Source organism: Eucyclogobius newberryi, unplaced genomic scaffold (genome assembly GCF_026437365.1).
Source record: "Eucyclogobius newberryi isolate DKJ021-1_F unplaced genomic scaffold, fEucNew1.0.hap1 SCAF_1, whole genome shotgun sequence".
In the NCBI taxonomy this organism is placed as follows: Eukaryota; Metazoa; Chordata; class Actinopteri; order Gobiiformes; family Gobiidae; genus Eucyclogobius; species Eucyclogobius newberryi.
This window is the reverse complement of record NW_027315723.1, coordinates 31,833,965-31,847,081: the sequence shown is the minus strand read 5'-3', so window position 1 is coordinate 31,847,081 and position 13,117 is coordinate 31,833,965. Positions and strand designations below refer to the sequence as shown.

General features: G+C 38.7%; 2 protein-coding genes across 3 annotated transcripts in view; both read right to left on the bottom strand.

The window, feature by feature from the left end:
* Positions 1–764: 764 nt before the first annotated feature.
* pbk (PDZ binding kinase) lies at positions 765–4,235 on the bottom strand. Its single transcript, XM_072443867.1, has 7 exons — positions 4,193–4,235; positions 3,780–3,947; positions 3,249–3,388; positions 2,948–3,117; positions 2,015–2,144; positions 1,618–1,809; positions 765–994 (listed from the first exon to the last, which is right to left on the bottom strand). The coding sequence occupies exons 2-7, from the start codon at positions 3,944–3,946 to the stop codon at positions 765–767; spliced, it is 1,029 nt and encodes a 342-aa protein (XP_072299968.1). The 5' UTR covers position 3,947; positions 4,193–4,235.
* Positions 4,236–6,537: 2,302 nt separating this feature from the next.
* scara5 (scavenger receptor class A, member 5 (putative)) overlaps positions 6,538–13,117 on the bottom strand; it is a 75,724-nt gene continuing 69,144 nt past the window's right edge. For both annotated transcript variants that reach the window (XM_072443856.1, XM_072443849.1), the window contains exon 12: positions 6,538–8,977. In XM_072443856.1, the coding sequence (XP_072299957.1) occupies positions 8,844–8,977 (134 nt within the window). In that variant the 3' untranslated portion in view covers positions 6,538–8,843. The remainder of the gene's footprint in view (positions 8,978–13,117) is intronic.

Here is a 13,117-nt window from a genome sequence, read left to right as displayed (position 1 = left end):
TGAATAAACCCATTTGATCTGAGTTTTTTTGTTTTTTTTTTAATGGTTGAATACTGTATTTTCCACACTAAGGCGCACTTAAAAGCCTTCAATTTTCTCAAGTGACTGCGCCTTATATGGATTCATTCTGGTTGTGCTTACTGACCTCGAAGTGATTTTGTGTGGTACACGTTTTTGCTTATGCGCCTTTTTATTTGAAAAATGATCAAAAATAGACCATTGACAGTGGACTTAAAGTGTGGAAAATACGGTAATCTTAAATTGAGGGTAAATTGCTTTGTAATAAAACTAGTCATATTTGAGTAAATTACTTGAGGATTCAAAGTGGATGGGTGTGGCAGTTGTCATGGTAACAGATCTTTGACTAGGCTTTATTTAACAGAACAGTGAAGTGGGGAGAGACTGAGGAAAACAATAAGACATGCATGAATAAGAAGTTTTTGATTCAAGACAAATCAAATACTGTAATTATATCTACTTGTTGGATTTAATAATTACAGAAGAGGTTGACACAAAACATTCAAAATACACACATGAGATGAGCAGACGAATATATATATATATATATATATAAATATATATATATATATATATATATAAATATATATATATATATATATAAATATATATATATATATATATATATATAAATATATATATATATATATATATATATATATATATATAAATATATATATATATATATATATATAAATATATATATAAATATATATATATAAATATATATATATAAATATATATTTTCAGTCAATCACGATGACCTCAGGCTGGCTCTTGTCCAGGCGGGCGTTGCTCTCTAAGGCCTGGACGATCTGAGAGGCCGAGGGGCGCTTTTTGGGGTCCTCCTCAGAGCAGACGTAGAACAGTTCCTCCATCCGCCTGTAGGACGCACCCAGAGCCTCCACGTCCAGTGCCGGGCGAGTCCCCAAGCGCTCGTAATACGCATCCTCGTCGAAGCCCTCCTCCTCCGAGTCTGCACGGAATATATCAAATCACAGGTTAAAAAGATAGAACTGGACTAAATGTTAACTCGTGGGAAGGCAAAGATTATTGTGAGCACTCATGATTTAATGATTACTCACAATTACACATGATCTACACATTACTACCCCTCAGGTTTGACCAGCTTTATATTTAGATGTATCATTTTTAAACAAGATTGAACCAAAACCATCTGATTTTGCTTCTAAAATAGTCACAATTATTATTTTTTAGTTCTCACAATTATACTGTGATATAATTAATCACGATTTTTGATTAACTGAATCATCTTGACATCTGTAGAATGTCAAGATGATTCTTGACATTGAATCATTTCTTCTTGACGTGCGGCTGAAACAGGTGTTTATTAGTGTAATATCAAAAGACCAAATCACCAAATTAGGGCTGCACTGAATAATCGTAGTAAATCTACTACGGTAGTAATCTTTATCTATTTATCTGGACTAAACGCTCTAAAACACATACAATGAATAAATAAAATGTCTGATTTTAATCAATAGCACACTTTTCAGGGACTACTCGGCAATAGAATTAGTTTTTGCTCAATAAAGCGGACCTTCCACAAAATACAGTTCCATTAAGTCTCAGTCTTACCTTCATCTTCCTCCTCTTCCTGCTCCTCTTCGTTGTCCAGCGTCTCCAGGTGAGGCATCGACAGAGTCATCATCTCCCACAGCGTCAGGCCGAAGGCAAAAATATCTGCCTTGTCAGAGATTTCTCCTCCCTCCATCACCTCCTTCGAGTTCCACGGCTCAGTGCCAATGTACTCAGCCTTTGGGTCCGACACTACGACATATAACAGTTCATTAATTTTGTGTATTTGTGTGTGTGTGTGCAGTATGAGTGTATGTATGTATGTAAGTAAGTAAATATAGATATATACACACATACGCCCCTGCGTATAGCTCTGTAGAAGTAGAAGGAAGCAGAGGATTTGTGAATATAGTAGAGAAGGACAGAGAAAAGAGAAAGGAGTGGTGACTAAAGTCACCTTTCATGTTCTCATCCAAAGGCAGAGAAACCCCCACGTCACAGATCTTGATGGTGTCAAAGTCTCCTTTGATGACCACGTTGCAGGATTTCATGTCGCCGTGCAGCAGCTTCTTCTCATTGTGAAGGTACTGTAAAAACATAATTCAAATTATTCTCAGCTGGTCTAGTTTTGACCCAGTTTTATTCCTGTATATCGTAGAACCGAAGTTATTCTCTTTAATGTTACACAAACTGCGATGACAAAGTAAAAACGCAATTAACCTGAGAATAAAGACTTTGATGTTTTGATGTTGTTCCTCGGTTTCAGAGATAAACTCATGACATTATAGTCCATTTATAATAAATGGACTATAATATCTTGAGTTTATAAATGATTTATGTGTATTTATGCAAGTGAATATTTAGCAAATAACCATCACAACTGATTAGACCATTAAGCTCCAAATGTGTTCTTAAAATACAGTAAAAAGATGTCATGAGAAAAGATATTTGGAGATCAAGAAAATTGAGCAGAATCTGAGTGTGGAACTCTTCAGTGAAACAACAGAAAAGTGCAATATCTGCATTTGAGTTTGAGCTGCAGTTACTGCAACTTTAACATACAATTTTTCAAAAGTGATACAGGCAGTTGAGCCATAAAACTCTGTCACCAAATGAAACAGGTCGAAATAAGCTGTTTTTGTCCCATCTTAATTTTGATAAAATACACATAATATAGTGAAAAAACATATTTCCCCCCCATGTATTTACATGACAAAGCTAATCCAACCCACAAGAGAATTACAAGACTAAGAAATAAACACGTGTTAATAATTCCATGTGTTTCATCTTCATCTAAAAAAAATCTATACAAATTTAACATGACTAAGAATAGATCAATGTCTTTAGAACCATCCAAAATATAATAAAATTAATTACACTGGTCATTTACCTGCAGACCACGAGCCACATGCAGTGCCACCTTCTCTATGATGGCAGCAGGAAAAGCCTTCAGACCCTCCTCTCTCCTCTTCTCGATCATGTCATTGAGAGACTGCTCTCCTCCGTACTCCATGGCCAGACACTTGGATCCATCCTTTGCCTTGGCAACGGCACGAAAACCTGGAGTACATAACAAGCAGTTTAATTTCACTTCATAACAGACAGATCATTGAATAAGACTGGAAACCAGTAGATGTTGTAATATGCAAAAAACATTCTTTATAGCCAGTTGTTTCCATGTCAACTCTTACCGACAATATTAGGATGGTTAAGTCCCTTCAAGATCTTTGCCTCCTCATTCAGACGCTTCTGGTAAATTTTCCCCTGCTTGGCTGCACATCTGCTGTTGACCTTCTTCACGGCCCACGGAGACAGATTCAGCTTTCCCATCCTGTCAAGACAAAGATGCTGTAAATTCACAAGTGAAATATACGTGTGGTTGACAAAAAACAGGAGTACTATCAAGTAGATCTTCAAAACAACATTCACAATCTCAACCTCTTCTGCTGTTAAATGTCATTATCTTTCCTTACAATTACCTCAATTATACAATATATGCCACACCCAATGATTTCCCACCCTTTTTATTGTTGTTTATTGTCCCATTCCTAATGTAAACGTTGTATGTTTCTAAAAGTAAATCATCGGTTTCTTCTATAGCAGAAGTGGCATTGAGCTGAATTAAATGGGTTAAATATTAAACCGCAGTAGGTCCAACACAGCAGATGTCCACAAGGGATGAGATCACAATTAGATGTTTAATAACCAAATACAAAGCACACCTGTCCATGAGGTAAACATTGACTCCAGTGCCACAGCCCAGTTTTTTCATGAAGGGTGAGGCCGGGATGGTGACGGGGGTCCCACTGCTGCTGCTGGAGCCCCTCAGCCGGAGGTTCCGAGGGGTTTTGAAGGAGCTGTCGCTTCCGGGTCTGACAGGAGAGTCCATGCTACAGACGCAAACACACACTGCATCAGCCACATCGAGATGATATGATGAATGTCACACAGTCACATGGTTTATGGTAGTTATTATACCAGCAGCCTAAAGCCTATGGTGATTTACAGCAGGACGTAAACATGTTTTTAGGTTTATCTTCTAGTTCTTTGGTGAACTCGCCATATTGCCATGGTAACAATATAAACGTGCTGGATCACCAGACAAGATCCCGAGACATCATAATATGTACATTACCTGTTTCTCCAACGTTTTGACAACAACACTTCCTCAGACGCCGCGCGACGGAGATTCAAACTGAACCGGATATGGGAGCCGCAGTGGACCAAACACAGCGAAAGTCAAAGCTAAAATTGAACATGAACCCCCGATTTTTACCAGCAGAGGTCAGTATAAACCCTCATGTGATGAGTTGTATCAAGACAGAGTTTAGTAGTAGCAGAAGTACCTCAGTAGAAGTAAAATTACTGCAAGTTTTAACTTTTAACTTTTATGAGAATAAATTCACAAATTAGGTATTTTTGATTGGTTAATAGCTTAAATACATAGACATTTCAGACAAAGCAATGACATCTTAATCGAGACAAGCAGATGGCGGACCCTCCACCAGAAAAGTTACATAGTGTATCTTTAAAGTGAGCGGGTTACTTGAGACCAACAGCAGAGGGGAAGAAACTGTTCTTGTTATTTGTTTTGTTTTATGTTTTACCACAATTTTAATTGATGCAATTTTTTATTCTAGTTCTTAGCTTTTACTCGTATAGTTCACCCTTTTATCACATTTGGGATCTCCACTGTTTCCTCTGGACCCTGTCTTGTGGCTGTGGGCTGCTCTCTGCTCCTGGTGCCTACGACTCCTATGATGGTGCTTTCTCAACTGGTTCATCTGTCCTCATGATATTTTGTGCACTTTAGTCTCTGTTTGTCCCTGGCTGTGGCTCCAGCGTACCACACAGTGATGGAGGAGGGGAGGATGGACTCAATGGAGGTATTTTTTTACCTCACACTGAAAACAACAGCAGTACTATTCCTGAAACGCATGGACACAGAATCCTTTAAAGATGATAAACCACAACATTACTGTTGACGTTGGCCACATGTTGGTAATAGAATCCTGTTTGGAAAAGGTTTGTGGTATTTTCACTCGTTCAGCTTTAATTTGAGTGCGTCGTTGTATCATGTCTATTGCTGGGTGACTCGTCCTGAAGAATGTCCTTGCTGTGGATCTAGAACATGACCCAGACCTTGACTTATATGATCCCACGTGTTTCATCTTCCCAGACTGCAGATGGTCCCAGTCTAGAATTCATGCTAAATAAATGGCCCTTTGTGACCAAGAGGAATGTGCATTGATAAATAGGCACAGACCAAAAGACAGTAACTATGGGCCTTTATAACAGTTTCCCTAAAGCAATGTGACTTCATGTTAGCCGCCTTTATGGTACAAATTAGGGTTAGTTCACTGGCAGGGACACGATAATGCTTCTATTGTAGATCACAGCTCGAGAGGACTATTCAAAATACAGTCTGGGGATTTCAAATATTTATAACAGAACCGGTTTACACGGGTGCAAAAGGGGGCATCGCAGCCTCATTTAAAAAGGTTTTCCCTTATTTGAGATACAATAAACAAAGACACTTATTGTCTGCCTCTTTGACACTGGGATGAAACCTCGGTCAGTTGATTCTGGGTCCGCCGCTGTAACAGAATATTGTGTCCAATTACTACATTGTGATAGGTCTATTGCCTCTATAGTTGTCTGTTTAAGACCACTGTAATGTGAATTGAGTCAAATCATAATCATGATGACTTAACATTAGTTAATCTCTTTGACATGCTAAAACCATTAGCTGTACAATAGCTTTGAATTGCTAACCCATTTTACTCATGAGCCTGTTCTGCTGTAATATAAAGGGGTTTTCAAAACAATATGTCCAGTTGACACGTTCACTTTCAGTACTATCTAATAGATAGCAGACATCATACACTACTACAAATACATAGAAATAGTCTAGTAGTACAACAGCATGCTCTTCAATGTAGTTCTTCTTCTTCTTTGGTGTTTTATGGCCGTTGGTATCAAAGTGTTTGCATTACTGCATATTATGTGTGATCAGGTTCAGGGAGGCATGTGATTGTGTTATACTGGAATAAAAGGTTCTCAATCACACGTGTACAATCCCACCATGGTTTTCTTGCATGTAATATAATATAAAATTTAATTTCACTACAACAAGAAGTACTTTCCCTAAACATTTATGAGAGTCAAATATCCATTGAAAGAGGCTGTGCACATTAGGCTAATCTTACTTTGTAAAAGTAAACAAATCCTAGAGAGCTCGACCTTGCAACATAAGTCAGGTCAGGACATAAGTGAAAACACACTGACCTTTGTACAGAGCGACTTTGTGCCAATCATCTGCATCCTGTGAACATGTGGAACCATTCATACACGTTCAGAATCACACTGCAGATCTGAGCGTCCACACACACTTACAGTGTTTTGAAAACAGCTGCACCTCAGCCTGCACCTGCCATGTCCACATCCCAGACCACTGCGTTAAAACAACACGCCTCGCTGTTTAAACAAAGCTGTATTTTATTACTTCAGTGCATATACAACTCGTGAGTGGAAAATATTAGCAAGAAAATGTTTAAATGAAATGGTCTTATGCATTGAATCTTAAACACTTTGACTCAAATGGTGAGTCTGAAAAAGGAATACTGTTTGAGGGTAAAAAGTGTTTTATGACACATACAGTATAATTGTAGCCCTCAAATACACAAGCCTAGTTTAAAGACAATTAGGCCATTAGAGAATTATTGAAACAATTTATGCTACAAAAAGTATTGACTTAATGAGATAGTTTGAAAGAGCAAACTGCAATTCCATTGAAAAGGGAAAAGAATAATATAATCGTGAATCAGTAAAATATGATTCTATTGCTGTGAAACTGAATTCAGACTGATGAAAAGTAAACAACGCCAGCTCCAACTCTACTTCTCCACTGGCAGTGAACGCTGCCGCTGTGTCCTTGAGCAGGACACTTCAGTCTCCTTGTTTGTGCCATTGTAAGTTTGAGTCCTTGTCTGGGAGTGGTCAGGCCATGACTGTAGAATAGCTGCCACATCATCTGAAAAGTAACACTCTGAAAATCGACTTGTTGTGTTGAGCAAAACACACAAAATCTATTTCATGGCAAAAAAACTAAAAAACACGATCCACAGTTCCGTGTTAAACATGGTCAGCACAAACGGCAAACAGACCTTTATCATGAAAAACACTCATCTTCCAAAATAAGGCATGAGGCTGCATTTTGTGAGCTATGTGAGCAATGTGACCCCGAGTGGCTCGATATGCAGAGTCAAAGCAACGTCTCCGACCAATCAGAGGGCGCCGTGTCACTCTGATGAGAAGTGAAAGGCCTCGATTGAATGTCAGTCCAAACACATTTACGTGAACACTGAGACTAAACAGGATGCGACGCCCGTATTTAGAGCTTTGTAGTGCTGCCACTTTCAGCATGTGAGAGCAATTATGATTATGTTGAGCTGGACGAAGTTAGTCCTGATGCAGAATATTTTGTACTTTGAGCAGAATGTGTGGTTTTGTAATCAATCATTGCAATTTTGGCGAGCGATTTGAAGAAAACATCAACCCCATGCATTGCTATGAAAACTCGCCTGATTCATCTTGCTTCCCTTTTAAGGCCGGTTTTATTCCAAGTACATTTTAGAAAAACATTGAGGTAGAAAACGCACACATTTGGCTGCAGAGTCACAACCACTAAATCTATCTTTCTATGTGGAGCCATGTCATTTTAAATCCTGCAAAGTCGTGAAAATACAATGAAAACATAATGGTTTAGAAAAGACTGAAAAGTAGAATTACCGCAGAAGAATCTATTTGTTTAGCACCGGATCAGCGACACTTGTTAGTTGCCACAAAAGTATGGTAAATGCTACTTTACATTGTTAAAGTATTGTTCTCTAAATCTATGTGTGCCCCAGGTTCATGCATCAGTCATTATCATTTTGATATATTCTCCTTGGAAGTGAGTGAGCAACACATTGGTTTCGTTGACTTATCAAATACTTTTTATATTTAGTGTAAAAGGGCCCAATCCAAGCCGATATAAAACATGAATTATACCACACATTAATGCACTCAGGGCGTTGCTGCAGTGACAGTCTTCTTATTCATGTGCTTAATTAATTCAATGGAAACTGAAAGAAAGACGCTGGGGAGTTGCGAGGTAGACAATCCAGTCATACGCTCTCTTTTTCTTGCAATTTTGTCTTGGTAGAGTCCTCATATTCTGTAACTTGATTCATTATTTAATGCAAAACTCACCTTTATGCACCTGTACATTTAGTTGGACCAATATTGCGTTTGTAATGGTGTAACAATGTCAAAAAGTGTGACGTTATGTGACCTACTCAATGGAAAGTAAAGCAATTGCTCAAACGTGACATCCTTTTGACCAGCAAATGCAATATATTAGCTTTTAAGAAGTATTTGTGGCACGGTGGTGTGTTAAGCAAAGCCCTTTGTAATAAACACGTAATAAACAGCTGCCCTGTCAACGGTCAGTCTCTCGTAGTTATTCAGTCTTTCTTTTCATTCCAAAATGTCTGAATCCAAAACCGTCAAATGTCAAACCAACAGCGTGCTCCACAAAAGTCCACGAGGATCTTCAACCGGCTCCGATGACCGAACATAACACCACAATCAGACAATAATACAGTCCTTATGAGACGTCCGGGTCCCTCTCTCTCTGCTGGATGTCCTACAAAATGGCCGACCAGGAAGTTGTGCATCTTCCAAAACACACGAGGCACATTTTATCGTTGTCGATTTGTAGTTGTCCTCTCTCGAATTCGCGCTCAGATGATGCAGGTGACCCCGGCGTCCTCCACGTGTCCGCAGTTGGTCTTGCCCCAGCCGGGGAATTTACACTGGTGGATGGCGTCTTCGGCCCCGGTGCAGGCCACGTCGTCCATCCAGATCAGCCCGGCGCCTGGACAAGGACAGAAAGAAAGAAGAACGACAAATATTTAATACATAAACCTTTACAATACTAAAATATCTTAGGAAATCATTGGCATCGAGCAGAGAGAACATCTAAGGAGAAGCAGAAGTTAATGTACTCCAGATCTGACCCACAGTGAGAGTGTTTGGAGCTGGAGAAGGCTTTGTGCAGTGGTCACTATCTCACATCATCAACTGGTAAAAAATGATGTGTCCGATGAAATATTACAGCATGTGAGACTTTTTTCTGTGTTGACTTTTATTTTGACAGGCAGTGGAGTATCTAGTTTCTATGGATTTAATTGATTTATTATCCGATTATTATCCGAAGAGTGATTAAGCTTAAAACAAATATATCTTAGGGATGTCTATGATTGTTGACGTCAAAGGATTTACTGTTGTGCCACATGGAGAGCTGACAATTTTATTTTGAAATTTGTCTAACTCAACCAGAAACTGTCCACGTCATCAGATAAAATTGGGTTCGGATTATGAAATAACAGAATCCAGATGGTAAACAGACACTTTGGCTCGCTGGTTCACGACTCATAAAGCCTACTTCCTGTTTATCCTTTCAGAAGATCAGGCTTTAGAACATTTATCAACACTTTATGATGTTGGTCTGCTGTGAGGACGTTCAGAGGCGACTCTGAGACCCAAACACTCTTGTAAAATAAGATGTTTATAGCCATGAGTTTAATGGAAATGTAATCAGTAAAAATACGTTGAGCAATCACACTGTGTCCGCCGTGTATTTTATAGACGTTCTGAGAGACGTTTCAGTCCCTGTGTGAGAAAGAAACTCTTCAAATCCTCAGCTGTCTCACTGCGTCAGACCGACTCTGTGAACAAGATGAGTTTAAAGGTTATATTCATCTTGGAGAACAAACTATATATATCTCCAAACACTACTAGCTCTCCACCATTTTCATATTTATTTTCATCACCACGATACTCTACGTTTTGATCAAAAAGTACAACAGAAACAACCTTTTTTCCGGTCACTTAAAAACATTAAGATAACTGTCAAATGTAATTGTGATAAATGACTGTAAAGTGATGTACAATGGAGTGAGAATGTATGTGTTTTTCTTCTTCTCAATAGATTTGAAGGTCATTTGGTTTATTTGTATTTATCTGGGAAACATGGACACACAGAGGACATTCAAACGTGGACTTTTGTGTATGAAACTGTGTGTTTGCAGGTGTATGTGGATGATCCGCAACTATTGTAACGTAAATGTGTCATATTCTTTGTCATAAGCTTAAAATAAAGCCAATCAATCAAATCAATCAAAAAACTATGAAAACCGTGAAAAAAGCACACATTACATTACAATTACAACAATTTACAGCTCGTTATTACCGCTAGCTCTGCAAAATACGCAATAAAACATCACAACTTCAAATGCGTTCAATGATTTCCTACAAGTTCAACATGAGTTCATACAGATATTAGAAGTAAACGTGTCCTACTGTACGTTTAACCGTGGAAGTACACTTTAGCTGGACTGACGTGACACGGTTGATCGTCTGAGAGCCGCTTTTTCAAGTTTCCAGTTCAATAATGAAGGACTGCGGACAATTTCAGACAAATGAGAAGAAGGATCGCGAGTCGTTTGTTCAGAGCAATGGATGAAGATGCAGATGGAGCAGCATTAATAATAGATAGTGTCCTCCTGAAACTGCGATGGGTGACTCTGGTCTATAAAGAACAATGTGGAAAGTGACTGATCTTTGGTGCTGAGGCTCGTAAGACAACACACGGGGGACGGCACACGTGCCTCTGTGTTTTTGTTTAAGTTCAGCTGTTGGACTCCAGTGATCTTTAAAAGGCTTTGCTCCGCTCCAACACATTTACTGCATTAGGCCCGCAGCCAAACACACAGATACAGGGACTTTTGTTTCTGCCAAATATGAGTTGAGTCGTGCGAGCTGCGCGGGACAAGATCATGCACAAGAAGAGTTCTGAGTTTTTGCACAATAAATTGAGTTTTTCTGTAATTTAATGCGTTATACATTTCTGGCCTGACAACTGCATAGAGCGCTTCAATGTACAGTCATAATAGTACACAGTTTTGTACACGTTTGCCTCTGCTGTTGTCTTTGAATGCAATGTTTCTATACAATCTCACCACAACAGAGCAGCAGAACAGTCGTATCTTCATCTCCTTTTCACCACTAGAACGTCTGATAGTCTTTATTTTTAAAGGTTTTACAGAATAAGAAAGAACAAACAGAACAAACAGAACAAGAGCAGAGAATGAAAAGACAGAATCAAAAAAGAAATAGAGCAGCCTAAAGAATTACCTTGAGAAAAAAATGTTGGTCAAATGTCCCGGTCCCAATGTCTGGTAAATTTGTCCATGTTTAAGTTCAATGTAAAAGCCATTTTCTATATTTTGTAAATGCCCAAAGTTGTTTCATTCCAGTCCAGGCTCTGTCCCTGTCATGCATTAAAAAGATAAAACTAATTACTGCAGCCAAAAGTACATTCCACAGGTATCCATCTGTCATTTAGTTACTTATTTTACTTTTTGTTCGGATCAGTAATACATTCTGCTGCTTTGTTCAACCTCCTGATTGTAAACGCTCCTCATTTGTAAACGTCCCGTTTCTGCTGCAGCGCTTTCTCCAAGGGCAACGTAAACTTTAGAAAGAAGAAGGAGGAAGAAAGAAGAAGGAGGAAGAAAGAAGAAGGAGGAAGAAAGAAGAAGAAGAAGAAGAAGAAGAAGAAGAAGAAGGAAGAAGGAAGAAGGAAGAAGAAGAAGGAAGAAAGAAGAAGAAGAAAGAAGGAAAGAAGAAGGAAGAAAGAAGAAGGAAGAAAGAAGAAGAAGAAGGAAGAAAGAAGAAGAAGAAGAAGAAGAAGAAGAAGAAGAAGAAGAAGAAGAAGGAAGAAGAAGAAAGAAGAAGAAGGAAGAAAGAAGAAGAAGGAAGGAAGGAAGGAAGGAAGGAGAAGAAGAAGGAAGGAAGGAAGAAAGGAAGGAAGGAAGGAAGGAAGGAAGGAAGGAAGGAGAAGAAGAAGAAGAAGAAGAAGGAGGAAGAAAGAAGAAGAAGGAAAGAAAGAAGGAAAGAAAGAAAGAAAGAAAAAGAAGAAAAAGAAGAAGGAAGAAGAAGAAGGAAGAAGAAGAAGGAAGAAGAAGAAGGAAGAAGAAGGAAGAAAGAAGAAGAAGGAAGAAAGAAGAAGAAGAAGGAAGAAAGAAGAAGAAGAAGAAGAAGAAGAAGAAGAAGGAAGAAGAAGAAAGAAGAAGAAGGAAGAAAGAAGAAGAAGGAAGGAAGGAAGGAAGGAAGGAAGGAAGGAGAAGAAGAAGGAAGGAAGGAAGAAAGGAAGGAAGGAAGGAAGGAAGGAAGGAAGGAAGGAGAAGAAGAAGAAGAAGGAGGAAGAAAGAAGAAGAAGGAAAGAAAGAAGGAAAGAAAGAAAGAAAGAAGAAGGAAGAAGAAGAAGGAAGAAGAAGAAGGAAGAAGAAGAAGGAAGAAGAAGAAGGAAGAAGAAGGAAGAAGGAGGAAGAAGGAGGAAGAAAGAAGAAGAAGGAAGAAGAAGAAGGAAGAAGAAGAAGGAAGAAGGAGGAAGAAAGAAGAAGGAGGAAGAAAGAAGAAGAAGAAGGAAGAAGAAGAAGGAAGAAGAAGAAGGAAGAAGAAGAAGGAGGAAGAAAGAAGAAGAAGGAAGAAGAAGAAGAAGGAAGAAGAAGAAGAAGGAAGAAGAAGAAGGAGGAAGAAGAAGAAGGAGAAGGAAGAAAGAAGAAGGAAGAAGGAAAGAAGAAAGAAGAAGAAGAAGGAAGAAGAAGAAGAAGGAAGAAGAAGAAGGAAGAAGGAAGAAGAAGAAGGAAGAAGAAGAAGGAAGAAGGAGGAAGAAAGAAGAAGGAGGAAGAAAGAAGAAGGAAGGAAGAAAGAAGAAGGAAGGAAGGAAGGAAGGAAGGAAGGAAGGAAGGAAGGAAGGAAGAAGAAGAAGAAGAAGAAGAAGAAGAAGGAAGAAGAAGGAAAGAAGAAGAAGGAAAGAAGAAGAAAAAGAAGAAGAAGAAAGAAGAAGGAAGAAGAAGGAAGGAAGAAGAAGGAAGAAGGAAGAAGGAAGAAGGAAGAAGAAGAAGAAGAAGAAGAAGAAGAAGAAGAAGAAGAAGAAGAAGAAGAAGAA

Coding starts and splice junctions, on each gene's coding strand:
- pbk (XM_072443867.1), bottom strand. CDS start 3,946: ATGGACTCTCCTGTCAGACCCGGAAGCGACAGCTCCTTCAAAACCCCT. Junction 2,145..2,947: donor ATGTGGCTCGTGGTCTGCAG/GTAAATGACCAG, acceptor ATGTTTTTACAG/TACCTTCACAATGAGAAGAA. Junction 1,810..2,014: donor TTTGGATGAGAACATGAAAG/GTGACTTTAGTC, acceptor TATATGTCGTAG/TGTCGGACCCAAAGGCTGAG.